This window comes from Pongo abelii, chromosome 5 (genome assembly GCF_028885655.2).
Source record: "Pongo abelii isolate AG06213 chromosome 5, NHGRI_mPonAbe1-v2.0_pri, whole genome shotgun sequence".
NCBI classification, from domain to species: Eukaryota; Metazoa; Chordata; class Mammalia; order Primates; family Hominidae; genus Pongo; species Pongo abelii.
In genome coordinates this window covers 10541549-10556608 of record NC_071990.2, presented here as the reverse complement: position 1 = coordinate 10556608, position 15060 = coordinate 10541549, and the positions used below count along the sequence as shown (strand labels likewise).

Genomic DNA, 15060 nt, shown 5'->3' with positions numbered 1-15060 from the left:
GCTTGAAAATATTTTTATTTGAAAAATAAGATGGATAAGATGTCCTTTAAATGATTTTTTTTTTTTTGGAATTGATCATTTTCCATATGTCTGTTAGAGGCAATGTTTAGCAAACTTACAACTGAAATGCTGCTCAAAAACATTGGCACTTGATCAGTAATTATGGTAATATTAACATAAAACTTTTTCCTAATGTATATCATGATTTTTTTAAATGAATAATAAAGGCAGGTAAATAATAAGTTAACTTATTCCTGTCTCAAATTTTAAAAATAGTTGTAACCTTACCAAAAAAAAAAAGTTATACCCAATTCAAATGACACTAATCTTCTATTGCGCCGTCTTCTCTCTATCACTCCCAGTTACTCTCCCCAGCGCCCCACAATGGGAAAGTTTAATGATTTTTCAGTGGATGGATGTTTCTTAGACAGGTATGCATGTATGTATGAATGTAAATTTTGTTTAATACCGGGAGAATTGCCTTGTTAGACATATCCTTTAGTGGATTTTTAACCAATTGTCATATAAAAATACACAGTATCCCCAAAGTGGAAAACAATATATTAATTTATTCCCAAGAAAACAAAACATGGAACCTCATCGAAAACAAACATCAGATACAGTAGTTTCAGGGCATTCCTATGGGCTGTCAGAAACCCACTAGCCCAAACACTATGCTCTTCCAACATTAAAGTATTTAAGACATAGGAGAGATGACCAACAACGGACATGTAAACATCAATTCCAGAAAGATTTCTCGTTCTACATGAGGAACATCCAGTGTAAAACGTTTCTTCTTCTCAGGTGCTGTCATTTAAATAAGTTGAAAAGAGACAATTTTTAAACTCCACTGCTGACCCTGAGTGCATTCCCTACCCCCCCACCTATTTTGTTTTGAGACAAAGTCTCGCTCTGTCACCTAGGCTGGAGTGCAGTGGGGTGCTCTCAGCTCACTGCAACCTCCACCTCCTGGGTTCAAGCGATTCTTATCCCTCAGCCTGCCAAATAGCTGGGATTACAGGCACATGCCACCAAGCCCAGCTAATTTTTATAATTTTTAGTAGAGATGGGGTTTCACCATGTTGGACAGGCTGGTCTGGGACTCCTGGCATCAAGTGATCCACCTGCCTTGGCCTCCCAAAGTGTTGGGATTACAGGCATGAGCCACCACGCCCGGCCCAAGCCAGAGCTCTTATAAGGGGACTCATCCCATCATGAGGATCCTACCCTCGTGACCTCATCTAAACTTCCCTTACCAAAGGCCCCATCTCAAATACCATCACGTTGAGGGTTAAGGCTCCCACACATGAATTTTGAGGGGATACAGTCCCATCTACAGCAATGGCAATTTGTGCTTGGAGCCCAGTCTGGTCACCTTAGCGGGGCTGGCCCCTGTGCAAGTGACAGGTTTTCACATGTGGCCTTCGAGAGTTGCTTGTGTGACCAGCCTTCCCTATTCCTTAACCCTTTACCACCCAAAACAATTCCATTTTTTTCAGTAGCAAGAAAAAAGGTTTTACTTCAACGTCATTCCCTTTAAATATGATTGACATTCAACAGGCACAGTTACAGAAAGAAAATAAAATTGTGTTCATTAAATGTGTCATCCATTGTAGTAATTGCTTTTTGTTAGAATAAATAAATATTTAGAAACTCAACGGTTTAGTATTACAGGAATACTAAAGTAGACTTCACATTTTTTCTGAGCTGAGAGGACTTTTTCTCAATATTAACACTGAGACCATTCTTAAAATCTACCTTCTCTGGTATACTAAATATGGCTTTATTTCACCTTCTGTCAGTAAATCCACCTCAGGAAATGAACTGAGAAGACCAGCAACAGAGTCCCAATTCTCACACAGAGAAATTGTTCCCTGGTGCTATTAACCTTTCTAAGCCTCAGTTACTTCATCTGCAAAATGGAGTAATTATGTAAGGGCCTCACAAGACTGTTGTGAGGTTTGAATGAAATTAGATACATAAAGGAATACCAGAATGGCTGGAACAAACAGGTCCTCGCTCTGTCTCCTCCTTTCTCCCTCTCTGTTGAATAATCTCTGATTTAACCCTTAATTTGTAATTACTGATCTCCTGGGCCTGGTATCATGCTACACAGCCCTGTGCGTTCCTGTATTAAACTACAATCACTCTGTAAGATTCTCCAGAGGAGGCTTTCTGGTGTTGACATTATTGCCAAGATTTTTAGAGTGAAAAAGCTCTTATGTTTCCTTTTTGTCTCAGTACATGTCCTGTACATAATAGACACTCAAGAGATGTTTATTGAATGAAGGCTGAATGAATGAATGGATGGATGAATGAGGGATAAATAACAGAGATGCTCATCTACAATTGAAGGCTCTTAAAAATCGAGCCACTACTATCAGTACCAGGCAGTGTAAAGCTACTCAGAGCATACTATGGTGCAATTAAAAGCCTCACAGGATAGCATTTGGTCTCTATTTTGCAAGTAAGATGATACTGGGGAGAAGGGGGTCATAGAAGAGGGAAGTGTGCCAGACTTCAGACTAGATCTATGTGATAGCGCCTCTCTTGAATGCGTATCTGCATTCTTGCAAAGACTTTTTAGTGTTCTCAATGGAAGACATGACATAGGTACCAGCCTACATTCTGGCATATAAGAGAGAAATGTTCTATTCCCCGAGGTCCTTTTACTGAAGCAACAGACAGTGAATTCTGTCTTAAAGCATATCCTGTTTCTTGTTAATGACTTTATACTATATACAGAACTTTGTCCATGAGTAAGCCAAAAATGCTAGTGTTGAAACTCAGAAACAAGATCTATTCTCCATTCAGGTAGCTTATGTTTTAAAGGAAATTGGTGAATTACCCAGAAAGCTGTTTCAGTATCTGTCTGGTTGGGCACAGCGGTGACTGTTTAAGTGTTATAAAAGATTCCTTCTTCAAAGAAACCTAATTCTTATTTTCCTAGACAGTATTATCTATAGTTCTCTTTTTTATTAAAACATTTGTATATGATGAGTATCTGGTGCAAAGATCTGAGGTCATTTAAATTTATCATTGCTCCTAACAATAAACTAATATAGAGGTGAGCATCAAGAAACAGCAAGACTAAAATTGGCTGAAGTGCCCAGATTGCTCTACCCAGCCATCCTGTTAGTGTATTTCACAGTGTCCAGTGGATATTTTAAATATAATTATGTAGCCAGGTCCTGAAGCTATAAACGTGGTCCTGAAACCATTAACATTACGAAGGCAAAAGTCTCTCACAAAAACAGGCTCCTCTTCCCAGCTGCAGTTTCCCTTCAGTCATGAGCAGCTCACGAATAGTTCAAAAATACCAGCTGGGTTGTATCGCAGTTTCACTCTGATTGAGGGTTCTTTCGCGATGCCTCAGTTCTAGGCATTCCACAGTAAGGGGGTAGGTATTAAGCTCAAACTTGTTAGCAAACAGGCTTGGTGAATTAACCAGCCACTTTAAGTCTCCGTTTCCATAGATACAAATACCACGTACATAGTGGCCTGCAAAAGAAAGAACAAGAAACAGAGTCAAAACATGCTTGCTTTCAAAAGGGTGATGAACTTACAGAATACTAGAGGTACTCTCTGACTAACTACAACTGTGCCAATGCTACAAGATTCAAATGAAATATGATTGTGCAGTCTCAGCCCACAAAGAACTGGAACTCTATTTACAAGAACAAGAGGTACAAATACGTTATTTGAAAAAAATGAGAGTTAAATCATACAAGGCATAAAATAATTAATAATTAATAATAATAATTATGTTAATTATTGTGTTTATTATGTCAAAATTAATATTAAAATTGTGTTAGTAACATAATAGGTGTTACAAGGTCATTCACGTACAGTAATCCCCCCTTATCTGCAGTTTGGCTTTCTGAGGTTTCAGCTACCCGAGGTCAACCATGATCCAAACATATTAAGATATTTTGAGAAAGAAAGAGAGATATATAGCATATATCTTTTATTACACATAACTTTTTTATTCACAGAACTTTTATTCACATAACTTTTATTACAGCATATTCTTATAATTGTTCTATTTTATAATTAGTTATTATTGTTAACCTCTTACTATGCCTACTTCAAAAACTAAACTTTATCATAGATATGCATGTACAGGGAAAAACAAAGTATATTTAGAGTTCGGTACTGTCTGTGGTTTCAGGCATCCACTGGGGGTCTTGAAATGTATCCCCCCGTGGATAACGGGGGCCTACTGTATTACTAAATGAGAGTTACAGATGAGAAGTCCTACAGTGGTACAGGTGGGAGAGGTCTTTATGGGTTGCGTTGAGTAAGTCTTTTTCCTGAGCTCTGGTCTATCCAAGTGACTACTTTGTATCTCTGCCTAGATGTGTAATAAACCTCAGTGATGTAACACGTCAATATTGAACTTTTTTTTAACCTCAACAGCTTTTGGGGTGGGGACTTTCTGCTGGGAGAGGGGGTTTTGTTGGGAATAGGTTAGAAACAAGAATGGTAGGAAGTTGCAACCATTTTCCAGAGATTCTTCTGGGCACACAGTAGGACAATTGCTGGTTGACCGACTTCACAGACTGAAGGGTTGGGCCTTGTGTCTCATAAGTATGGACAGTCCTTAAAGATTTTTGAATAGAAGAATCAAATGATGAAACTCATTTTAGCAAGATTAATTTTGAAGTGTTTTGCAAGGTACATTAGAAACCAAGAGGCTGCAGTAATAACATAAACTAGAGAGCTCGTTCAAAGTTAATGTCTGTGATGAGTGGGAAAGGGAGGATATTGAAGACGCTAGTACAGAAGGATAGACAGAACGTGGTGATTAATTCAGTGGGCTGGGAAGAAGCATAATAGAGAGTAGAAGTCATTGGGGAAAGAAGCCAGAATTGTAGGAAGTGAAAGAATGACCAGGCAGTGAGAACCAAAAACACAGGCCTTAAGCACACGCTTAAGGAAATGGAAGTGAACAAGGAAAGAATCTTTCAGCCTGGAGAAAGCAGAGGGTTCATAGACAACTCGATGTCTTCAAGATAGGGGCAATGAGTACAGGCTTTCGGAGAGAAGGAGAAGAGGCAGCAGAAAGGGAGAGGCTGAGAATGCAAAAGGGCAAGGGTCTGAGAGAGGGGGCCCACAGATAGCTGAGACCATAGCTGGCGGCTTTTGTTGGGAGGATGGGTGACTTGTCCTCTTGAAACAGAAGGGAACAGTGAAAGAAGGTGTCCACACAGCTCTAAGATGGTGGGGCAGGATGACATGACAAGAAACTAGATGATGAATTTTGATCACATATCTTGAAAGTTCTTTTTCAAGTTGAAATGGTCGCTTTGGAGAATAGAAAGGCTGTTTTACCATAACCTTGTGATACGGTTTGGCTGTGTCCCCACCCAAATCTCATCTTAAATTGTAGCTCCCATAATTCCCACGTGTTGTGGGAGGGACGCAGTGGGAGATAAGTGAATCATGGGGGGCGGTTTCCCCCATGATTGTTCTTGTGGTAGTGAATAAGTCTCATGAGATCTGATGGTTTTATAAGGGGTTTCCTCTTTTGCTTAGCTCTCATTCTTGGCTCTCATTCTCTTTTTCCTGCCACCATGTAAGATATGCCTTTTGCCTTCTGCCAGGACCTCCCCAGCCTCGTGGAAATGAGTCCATTAAACTTCTTTTTCTTTATAAAGTACCCAGTCTTGGGTATGTCTGTATCAGCAGTGTGAAAATGGACTAATACACCTTGGGAGCTTAAAGGTGAGCAGGAAAGCTGAAAAGGTGTCCCTTAGGAAGGGCACTAGGAAAATAATGAGGTAAACAAAAGGATAAGTAGGTAGCCAGGAGGCCTAGCTGAAGTTAGATGACAGGACCCAATGGTGGGTGTGTCTTAAGAGAGTTCCGCAAGACTCCCCACCAATACTCTGCCTAGGGAAGTACAAATGGCAAAAAAAGCAGATGGTGGTAATGATTAGGGTTAGGAATCAGCCTTGTAGGGTCAAAATGGCAAAAGGACCAAAAATGTTGGTGAGGACATCTTGTAGTGGTTTACAATACACGGGTCAGACAGGGAGTCCTCAGAAGGAAGCTCATAGAAGGAAAAACTTGAAATGTTGAACCTCTGGAAATCCCAATTCAAACCAAAAACAACATGGTTTAGGTGTGGACATACAACAGTGAACAAACTGGTCAAAAATCGAAGCTGTCTTGGAGCTTCTGCTCTGGGAAGAAAGACAGTAAAATAAGTAAGACATAAGTAGGTGAAGGAAACTAGTAGAGGTGACAAAGACACTGTAATCAGAGATGGGCACTCCAAGTTGAAGATCATTCTAAGTGCTAAGAGGGCTGATGAAGGTAGTACAGGCCGGGTGCGGTGGCTCATGCCTGTAATCCCAGAACTTTGGGAGGCCAAGGCAGGTGGATCATGAGGTCAGGAGGTCGAGACCAGTCTGGCCAACATGGTGAAACCCTGTCTCTACTAAAAATACAAAAATAGCTGGGCATGGTGGTGGGTGTCTGTAATCTCAGCTACTCAGGAGGCTGAGGCATGAGAATCACTTGAACCCGGGAGACGGAGGTTCCAGTGAGCCGAGATTGTGCCATTGTACTCCAGCCTGGGTGACAAGAGTGAAACTCCATCTCAAAAAAAAAAAAAAAAAAAAAAATGTAGGCAGGTGGCATGCACTATCCCCTGGAGAAAATATGGGCTGATTAAAGTAAATATATGAACATGCTTCAGAATAGACTGAAATTTCTTTACAGTGGCATGAGAACGTTGCTGCCCACAGTGGGATGAGACACATGAGAAAGAGGCTGGTGTAAGGGAGAGTTGTAGAGATGGAGCAACTTGGAGATTTTCACCTGAAACATTTAACATTTGGCTGCAGTTAAGATGGGGCCGGGCACGATGGCTCACGCCTGTAATCCCAGCACTTTGGGAGACCAAGGCGGGCAGATCACGAGGTCAAAAGATCAAGACCATCCTGGCCAACATGGTGAAACCCCGTCTCTACTAAAAATACAAAAAATTAGCTGAGTGCGGTGGCATGCACCTGTTGTCCCAGCTACTCAGGAGGCTGAGGCAGGAGAATTGCTTGAACCTGGGTGGTGGAGGTTGTAGCAGTGAGCTGAGATTGCACCACTGCACTCCAGCCTGGTGACAGAGCAAGAATCCATCTCAAAAAAAAAAAAAAAAAAAAAAAAAAAAAAAAAAAAAAAGATGGACTGATGAGTAGAGGCAAAGTCTTGTTACCATAGGGAGAAAAGGCCAAACCGCCATATTGTCATTCATTCATTGATTTATTCGTTCAAACAATCACTTACTAAATAAATATTTATTGCACATTATGGGCTGAATTATTTTTCTCTCTAAATTCATATGTTGAATCCTAACACTGAATGCCTCAGAGTGGAGACAGGGTCTTTAAAGAGGTAATTAAGTTAAAATGAGACCTTTTAAAATTTAACCAAATTTTAAAATGGGCCCTAATCCAATATGACTGGTCTCCTTAGAAGAAGAGGCGATTAGGACATAGACACACACAGATGGAAGACCATGTGAGAACACAGGGAGAAAATGCCATCTATAAGCCAAGTGGAGAGGCCTCAATAAACCAGCCCTGCTGACACCTGGATCTTGGACTTCCAGCCTCTAGAACTAAATAAATTTCTGTTAAGCACCCAGTCTGTGCCACTTTGTTATGGCAGCCCTAGCAAACTAATACTCATGCCCAGTATATGCTGGGCAATATTCTGAATTCAGTGTGTGCCAGGACTGATAAAATCTCTTCTTCATAAAATTCTATAGAAATGGAAATGACTTAGGATTTCTAGTTCTTTTCCATTTGGAGGGGAACTCTTCTTGCTAGTGTAACCTGCCATCCATCATGCTAGAGCTGTGCAAACCCCGACAGCTCTCCAAGCCACTGGGAAGGCTGCCTGTAGGGAGAGCAGGGACTGGCCTGAGGGTTGGGGGCCCAGCTTTCTCTGCGGTGCCAACATGACATCACTTCTCCTCCTGATGGCTTTCCCCTCTGAACAGCTGGACTCCCAGAAGGCACAGCAAGAGGAATACACAAGAAGAAAGCTGACTCTACAAGAAAAAAAAAAAAATTAGCCCGGTGTGGTGGTGCATGCCTGTGGTCCCAGCTTCTTGGGAGGCTGAGGTGTGAGGCCTGAACCCAGGATATTGAGGCTGCAGTGAGCTGTATTCATTCATTCAAACTCCAGTTTGAATGACAGAGTGAGACCCTGCCTCTAAAGAAAGAAAGAAAGCTGAAAACTAGCACGGAGAAAAACATGCTGCCATGATATGAACCCATTTTTCCATCTCCCTAGGTAATTATAAGTTGGAGAACATCAATGAGATGTTTAAACTTATTTCTGAAGGACTGTGTCTTGAAGCCTCTGGCTTCTCCAATAACTAACAGATTGGTCTAAATATAGCAGCAATTCTCTCTCCATGAGAACCGTGGATTCCACAGCTACCTTCCTGCTAACACCAACAGGCAGTGGCCTAGAAGCATGGAACGAGAGCCTCACCGTGGCAGCCTCCGTGTCTGTCTTCCATGTCACTCCACTTTATAGCTCTGAGGTTTCCAGTCCAGGATGCATTTGGCATAGAGCCAGGAACACCTGCATTGTTGATAAAGAAGAAGCACAGAGATGAGACTCATGAGAGAAGGGCATCAATTTCATCAATTAAGCCTCTAAGTCAGGCTTACTTTCTTTCAGTTTATTACCTTTCACATTTCACACAGATTGGTATGTACTGATCTACCCATCTTCTGTTTCCTCCAGTTGATCTTTTGACCAGAATTTTAGTTGTTGACTCATCATCTAATTAGTATAACATCTAATTCAATCAATATACAAATCAATATATGAATACAATTCTGATCCATTTACTAACACCTAATTCGGTTGAGGGGTGGGGTGCTGTAGGTTGGCATCTTGCTAAGCCAGGGTTTCTCCACTTCAGCGCGATTGACACCTTGGGCTGGATGATTCTTTGTTGTGGGGGCTGTCCTGTGTTTTGTAAGATGTTTAGCAGCATCCTTGGCCTCTACCCAATAGATGCCAATAGCACCTTCTCCTCAATTGTGACAACCAAAAATGTCTGCAGATATTGCCAAATGTCCTGTGGGTGAGCAAAATCACCCCATTTGAGAAACACTGTGCTAAATGTTTTTCAATAACCCTATGAAATAAATTTTGGATAGGTCACAGAGATTGAAGGGTCTATTTAATCATAGTTAGACTCCAAGATTATAATATATAAATCATTACTAGAGAAGAAGTTGCCAGACATAGTGGCTCATGCCTGTAATCCCAGCACTTTAGGAGGCCGAGGTAAGAAGATCCCTGGGCAACCTAATGAAACCCTGTCTCTACAAAAAATAAAAAATTAGCTGAGTGTAGTGGCACGTGCTCGTAGTCCCATCTGCTTAGGAGGCTGAGGTGGGAGGATCATGTGAGCCTAGGAAGGTCAAGGCTGCAATGAGCCATGATTGTGCCACTGTACTCCAGCCTGGGTCACAGAGCAGGACCCTGTCTCAAAGTAAAAAAAAAAAAAATTAAAAAAAGAAAGAAAAGGAAAACATGGGAGTCAACATAAATGCAACTAAAAGAGAAATACTTTGCTTTAGAGTTACAGCATTTTCCACCAGTGAGTAATGCAATCTGAATTTTGATGCAATGGCACTGTGCAAATGCTATCTGTACCCAAATTTCCATAGTCCTCTCTTAGAAGATTCTTTTTAATTATTGATAAGATATATTGTGGTAGGCAGAATAATGGCCTCCACCCACCCCCTCAAACACACACATGCAGAACAGACAAAGATGCCTACATCCTAATCCCTGGAACTTTAGAATATGTTATTTTACACAGCAAAGGGGGATTAAAGTTGCGGATCAGCCGACCTTAAAATAGGGAGGTTATCCTGAATTATCTGGGTGAGCCAAATGTAATCACAGGGGTCCTCAACATTGGAAGAGGGAAACAGAAGAGCTGGACAGAGTGACGCGATGTGAGAAGGCTCCACTCTGACTCTGCCTTTGCTGTTTGAAGATGGGGGAAGAAGCCACCAGCCAGGAATGTGAGTGGCCTCTAGAAGCTAGAAAAGGCAAGGAAATGGATTGTATTCACAGCCTACAGACAGGAACCTGACCCAGCCAACGCCTGGATTTCAGCCTGGTCAGGCTTTTGTCCTACAGAATTGTAAGACAATATATTTATGTTGTTGAAGCTGCTAAATTTGTGGTAATTTGTTGCAGTGCCAGGTAAAAAGCTAATACACATGCTAATGAGAAAAAAAACGACTCAAGGGCTGTGTGCAGTGGCTCATACCTGTAATCCTAGTGCTTTGGGAGGCCAAGGCGGGAGGATTGCTTGAGGCCTGGAGTCTGAGACCAGCCTGGGCAACATAGTGAGACCCTATCTCTACTAAAAATTTTTTTAAAAATTAGGCAGGCGTTGTGGCTCCCACCTGTGGTCCCAGCTACTCAGGAGGCTGAGGCAGGAGGATCACTTGAGCCCAGGAGTTCAAGACTGCAGTGAACAATGATTGCACACCTGCACTCCAGCCTGGGCAACACAGAAAGACACCATCTCCACAATTTTTTTTTTTTTTAATTAGCCAAGCGTGGTGGTGCACTCTTGTAGTCCCAGCTACTGGGGAGGCTGAAGTGGGAGGATTGCTTGAGCCTAGGAGCTAAAGGCTGCAGTGAGTTTGAGTACCACTGTATTCCAGCCTGGGTGACAAGAGAGGGATCATTCCCAAAATAAAAGAAGAAAAAAGCTACTTAAGACAATGAATATTTTTAACAGTTTTTAATAAAGAAAAAATTGGACAATACCAATATTTTAAAGAAATTTAATTGAATTAGGCTTTTAAAAAATTAATAAAAATGTGCATCTTCAGAAGAAAAAAGGTCTGTTCTTTTACCCTGATGTCATATGATAATTATATGATGATCTGATTTGTAACCAGGTTTCCTAACTAAAATTAAATTTTGTTACAGCCTTTCCTGTAAACAGCATGAGTCTTAAATCCTAAGGGCTCTCTATAAGGCAAGAGTCTTTTCTTCTTGCTACCTAAACTTGAATTTATTTAATAAAAGTATTCAAGTATTCAAGAAAAACACTATTAAGCAATATTTCTATTTCTTTAACTTGCATTTTAATACTTTACAATTATTTTGATGCTTGCCTATCTAAAAAGAAGCTACCTTGTTTTGTTCTTAACACACATTTTAAAAGAATTTGGAGTAAAACTTGTCTGGTGACGCTGTGGGATGGGGAAGGAGAGTCTGGAAAGCAAAGAGAGAATCTGGCTTATTTACCTACATCTGTGTGCTTAGCTGACGTGTTATTATGAGCCAATGTCTATTAAATAACTACATCATAAAAGTATGAAGAGTACATTCCCATGACAAAAAGTCATTTAATGTTGAAATGACTGTATTTTTGAAAGCACAAGACATTTTTCTTCTTTTCATTCTCTTTAATACTGATAATCCCAAACTGACTCTTACTCAGAAACAGATTCCATTATTGCAGAGATAAGATCGTGACATTTATAATTAATTACCTGCTGTCTTTATAAAATGAACACATAACACCTACTAACCTCCTGTTACTGAAATTCCAAACCTCAACTTCGATACTTCCTGTTTAATGACAGGTGTCAAACACATATGTGCTTAGATATTATGCATGTTTGTGCATTAAAACATTACATTTTTAAAAGCAGAAGGGGAAAGAAGGGCAAACAGAACAAGTTGAATTCTACTCTTTTTGCAAAGAATCCTGAGGCACAGAAATATCTGGCAGGAGTGGTCACAAAGCCTTGCTTTTCGAGTGTGGCTCTTAAGAGTAAGGGCATCAGCAGCACCTGGGAGCTTGTTAGAAATGCAGAATCTGGCCAGGCGTGGTGGCTCACACCTGTAATCCCAGCACTTTGGGAGGCCGAGGCGGGCGGATCACCTGAGGTCAGGAGTTCAAGACCAGCCTGGCCAACGTGGTGAAACCCCCTCTCTACTAAAGATACAAAAATTAGCCGGGTGTGATGGCTCGCGTCTGTAGTCTTTGCTACACAGTAGGCTGAGGCAGGAGAATTGTTTGAACCTGGGAGGTGGAGGTTGCAGTGAGCCGAGGTGTACCACTGCACTCCAGCCTGGGCAACAGAGTGAGACCATGTCTCAAAAAAAAAAAGAAAGAAAGAAAGAAAGAAATGCAGAATCTGGCCAGGTGCAGTGGCCCATGCCTGTGGTCCCAACACTTTGGGAGGCTGAGGTTTCAGAGCAACTCCATCTTAAATATGAGCTGGGTAAAATGAGGCTGAAACCTACTGGACCGCACTCCCAGATGGTTACGCATTCTAAGTCACCATGACAGATGACAGCATGCTAGCAGCCCTCGCTCGCTCTCGGCGGTGCCTCGGCCTTGGCACCCACTCTGGCCCAGCTTGAGGAGCCCTTCAGCCTGCGGCTGCACTGTGGGAGCCCCTTTCTGGGCTGGCCAAGGCCGGAGCCAGCTTCCTCAGCTTCCGGGGAGGTGTGGAGGGAGAGGGCGCGCGGGAACCCGGGCTGCACGCAGCGCTTGCCGGCCAGCGTGAGTTCCGGGTGGGCGTGGGCTGAGGGGCCCCACACTTGGAGAAGCCGGCTGCCCCGCCGCCCCAGGCAGTGAGGGGCTTAGCACCTGGGCCAGCAACTGCTGTACTGGATTTCTCCCTGGGCCTTAGCTGTCTGCCCGCCTCCCCCCACTGCCATGGGCTCCTGCGCGGCCAGAGCCTCCCCAACGAGCGCCCCTCCCTGCTCCACGGTGCCCAGTCCCATCGACCGCCCAAGGGCTGAGGAGTGTGGGCACACGGAGCGGGACTGGCAGGCAGCTCCACCTGCGGCCCCAGTGCGGGAGCCACTGGGTGAAGCCAACTGGGCTCCTGAGTCTGGTGGGGACGTGGAGAACCTTTATGTCTAGCTAAGGGATTGTAAATACAGCAATCAGCACTCTGTATTTACCTCAAGGTTTGTAAACACACCAATCAGCACCCTGTGTCTAGCTCACGGTTTGTGAACGCACCAGTTGGCACTCTGTATCTAGTTACTCTGGTGAGGACTTGGAGAAACTTTATGTCTAACTAAGGGATTGTGAATGCACCAATCGTCACTCTGTATCTAGCACAAGGTTTGTAAATGCACCAATACACCAATTGACATACTGTATCTAGCTAATCTAGTGGGGACATGGAGAACTTTTGTGTCTAGCTCAGGGATTGTAAACGCACCAATCAGCACCCTGTCAAAATGGACCAATCAGTTCTCTGTAAAATAGACCAATCAGCAGGATGTGGGTGGGGCCAGATAAGAGAATAAAAGCAGGCTGCCCTGGCTGGCAGTGACAGCCTGCTCGGATCACCTTCCACACTGTGGAAGCTTTGTTCTTTTGCTCTTTGCAATAAATCTTGCTACTGCTTGCTGTTTGGGTCCATATGGCCCATATGAGCGGTAACACTCACCATGAAGGTCTGCAACTTCACTCCTGAAGCCAGCAAGACCACAAACCCACTGGGAGGAACAAACAATTCCAGACATGCTGCCTTTAAGAGCTGTAACGCTCACTGCAAAGGTCTGCAGCTTCACTCCTGAGCTAGTGAGACCACGAACACACCAGAAGGAAGAAACTCCGAACACACACAAACATTAGAGGGAACAAACTCAGGACATGCTGCTTTTAAGAACCGTAACACTCACTGCGAGGGTCCGCGGCTTCATTCTTGAAGTCAGTGAGACCAAGAACCCACCAATTCCAGATACAACCAGGATGAGATAGGTCAGCACAAAATACAGGTCATAAAGACTTTGCTGATAAGACAGTTTGCAGTAAAGGAGCCGTCCAAAACTCACCAAAACCAAAGTGGCGATGAGAGCGATCTCTGATCGTCCTGCTACACCCCCCACCAGTGCCATGACAGTTTACAAATGCTGTGGCAATGTCAGGAAGTTGCCCTCTATGGTCTAAAAAGGGGTAATAATCCACTCCTTGTTTAGCATATCTTAAAGAAATAACCATAAAAATGGGCAACTAGCAGCCCTTGGGGTTGCTCTGTCTATGGAGTGGCCATTCTTTTATTCTTTCACTTTCTTAAACTTGCTTTCACTTTGCACTGCAGCCTCGCCCAGAATTCTTTCTTTCACGAGATCCAAGACCCTTCTATTGGGGTCTGGATCGGGATCCCTTTCCAGTAACGGAGGCAGGTAGCTCTCAAGTCCCGGAGTTTGAGACCAGCCTAGGCAACATATAGAAATCTCGTTTCTATGAAAAATACAAAAATTAGCTGGGCGTTGTGATGTGCACCTGCCACCCCAGGTCCTTGGGAGACTGAGGTGGAAGGATCATCTGAGCCTGGGAGGTCAAGGCTGCAGTGAGCCAAAATCAGGCCACTGCACTTTAGCCTGGGTAACACAGTGAAATCCTGCCTCAAAAAAGAAATTGAGACCCACGCCAGGCCTCTTGTACCAACATCCAATGTCAGCATCTTCACAAGATCCCCAGAAGATTCTTGTGTGTGATCAAGTGTGAGTAGCTCTGAGCTGTAAGCAACACTGGGAGGAGGATGCAGCTTGTCCTGAGGAGCAACAGGACTGTCCTTTTTTCCTCCCCTCCTTGACCTCTCTCCCTCAGTCTTCATCAGGTTTCTAGGTTAGTCTCTTACTAACTCTATTCTCACTCAAAATCTACTCTTGTGAGCGAATCTGGTCCCTATATCCTTGGCTTAATTGTAACTAACTTGTTTCCACTGCTACGAATATATGCATTTTAACAGACCTCTCACATCACCTCCTTGAAGGCATCAGCCCACCTGTTATAGGAGAAAGCTGCACTGAGCAGAGGACCAGTTCTCACAGTGCCTTTGACTTCATAGCACTTGGCCACCAGGAGACTCTCAACCAATGTTAAAGGAATGAACGAGCGTCCATTCCCAATGCAAGGGTGGCCCCATTCACTCAGTCAGTCTTTAGTGCTGATGGAGAGGACCGTTTAGGTTGTGTGAGGATCAGACAGGCCTGGATGCTGTCTTGATTTCCCAA

At 43.1% G+C, this 15060-nt stretch overlaps 1 protein-coding gene across 9 annotated transcripts in view; it reads right to left on the bottom strand.

Annotated features, from left to right (window-relative positions):
* Positions 1 to 549: 549 nt before the first annotated feature.
* The window catches only part of GCNT2 (glucosaminyl (N-acetyl) transferase 2 (I blood group)), a 108008-nt gene continuing 93497 nt past the window's right edge, over positions 550 to 15060 (bottom strand). For 4 of the 9 annotated variants that reach the window (XM_063724662.1, XM_063724663.1, XM_024247895.3 and 1 more), the window contains 2 exons: positions 8509 to 8601; positions 550 to 3501 (listed from right to left, as the gene is read on the bottom strand). In XM_063724662.1, coding sequence (XP_063580732.1) covers positions 3311 to 3501; positions 8509 to 8601 — 284 coding nt within the window. In that variant the 3' untranslated portion in view covers positions 550 to 3310. 9 annotated transcript variants of the gene reach the window in all.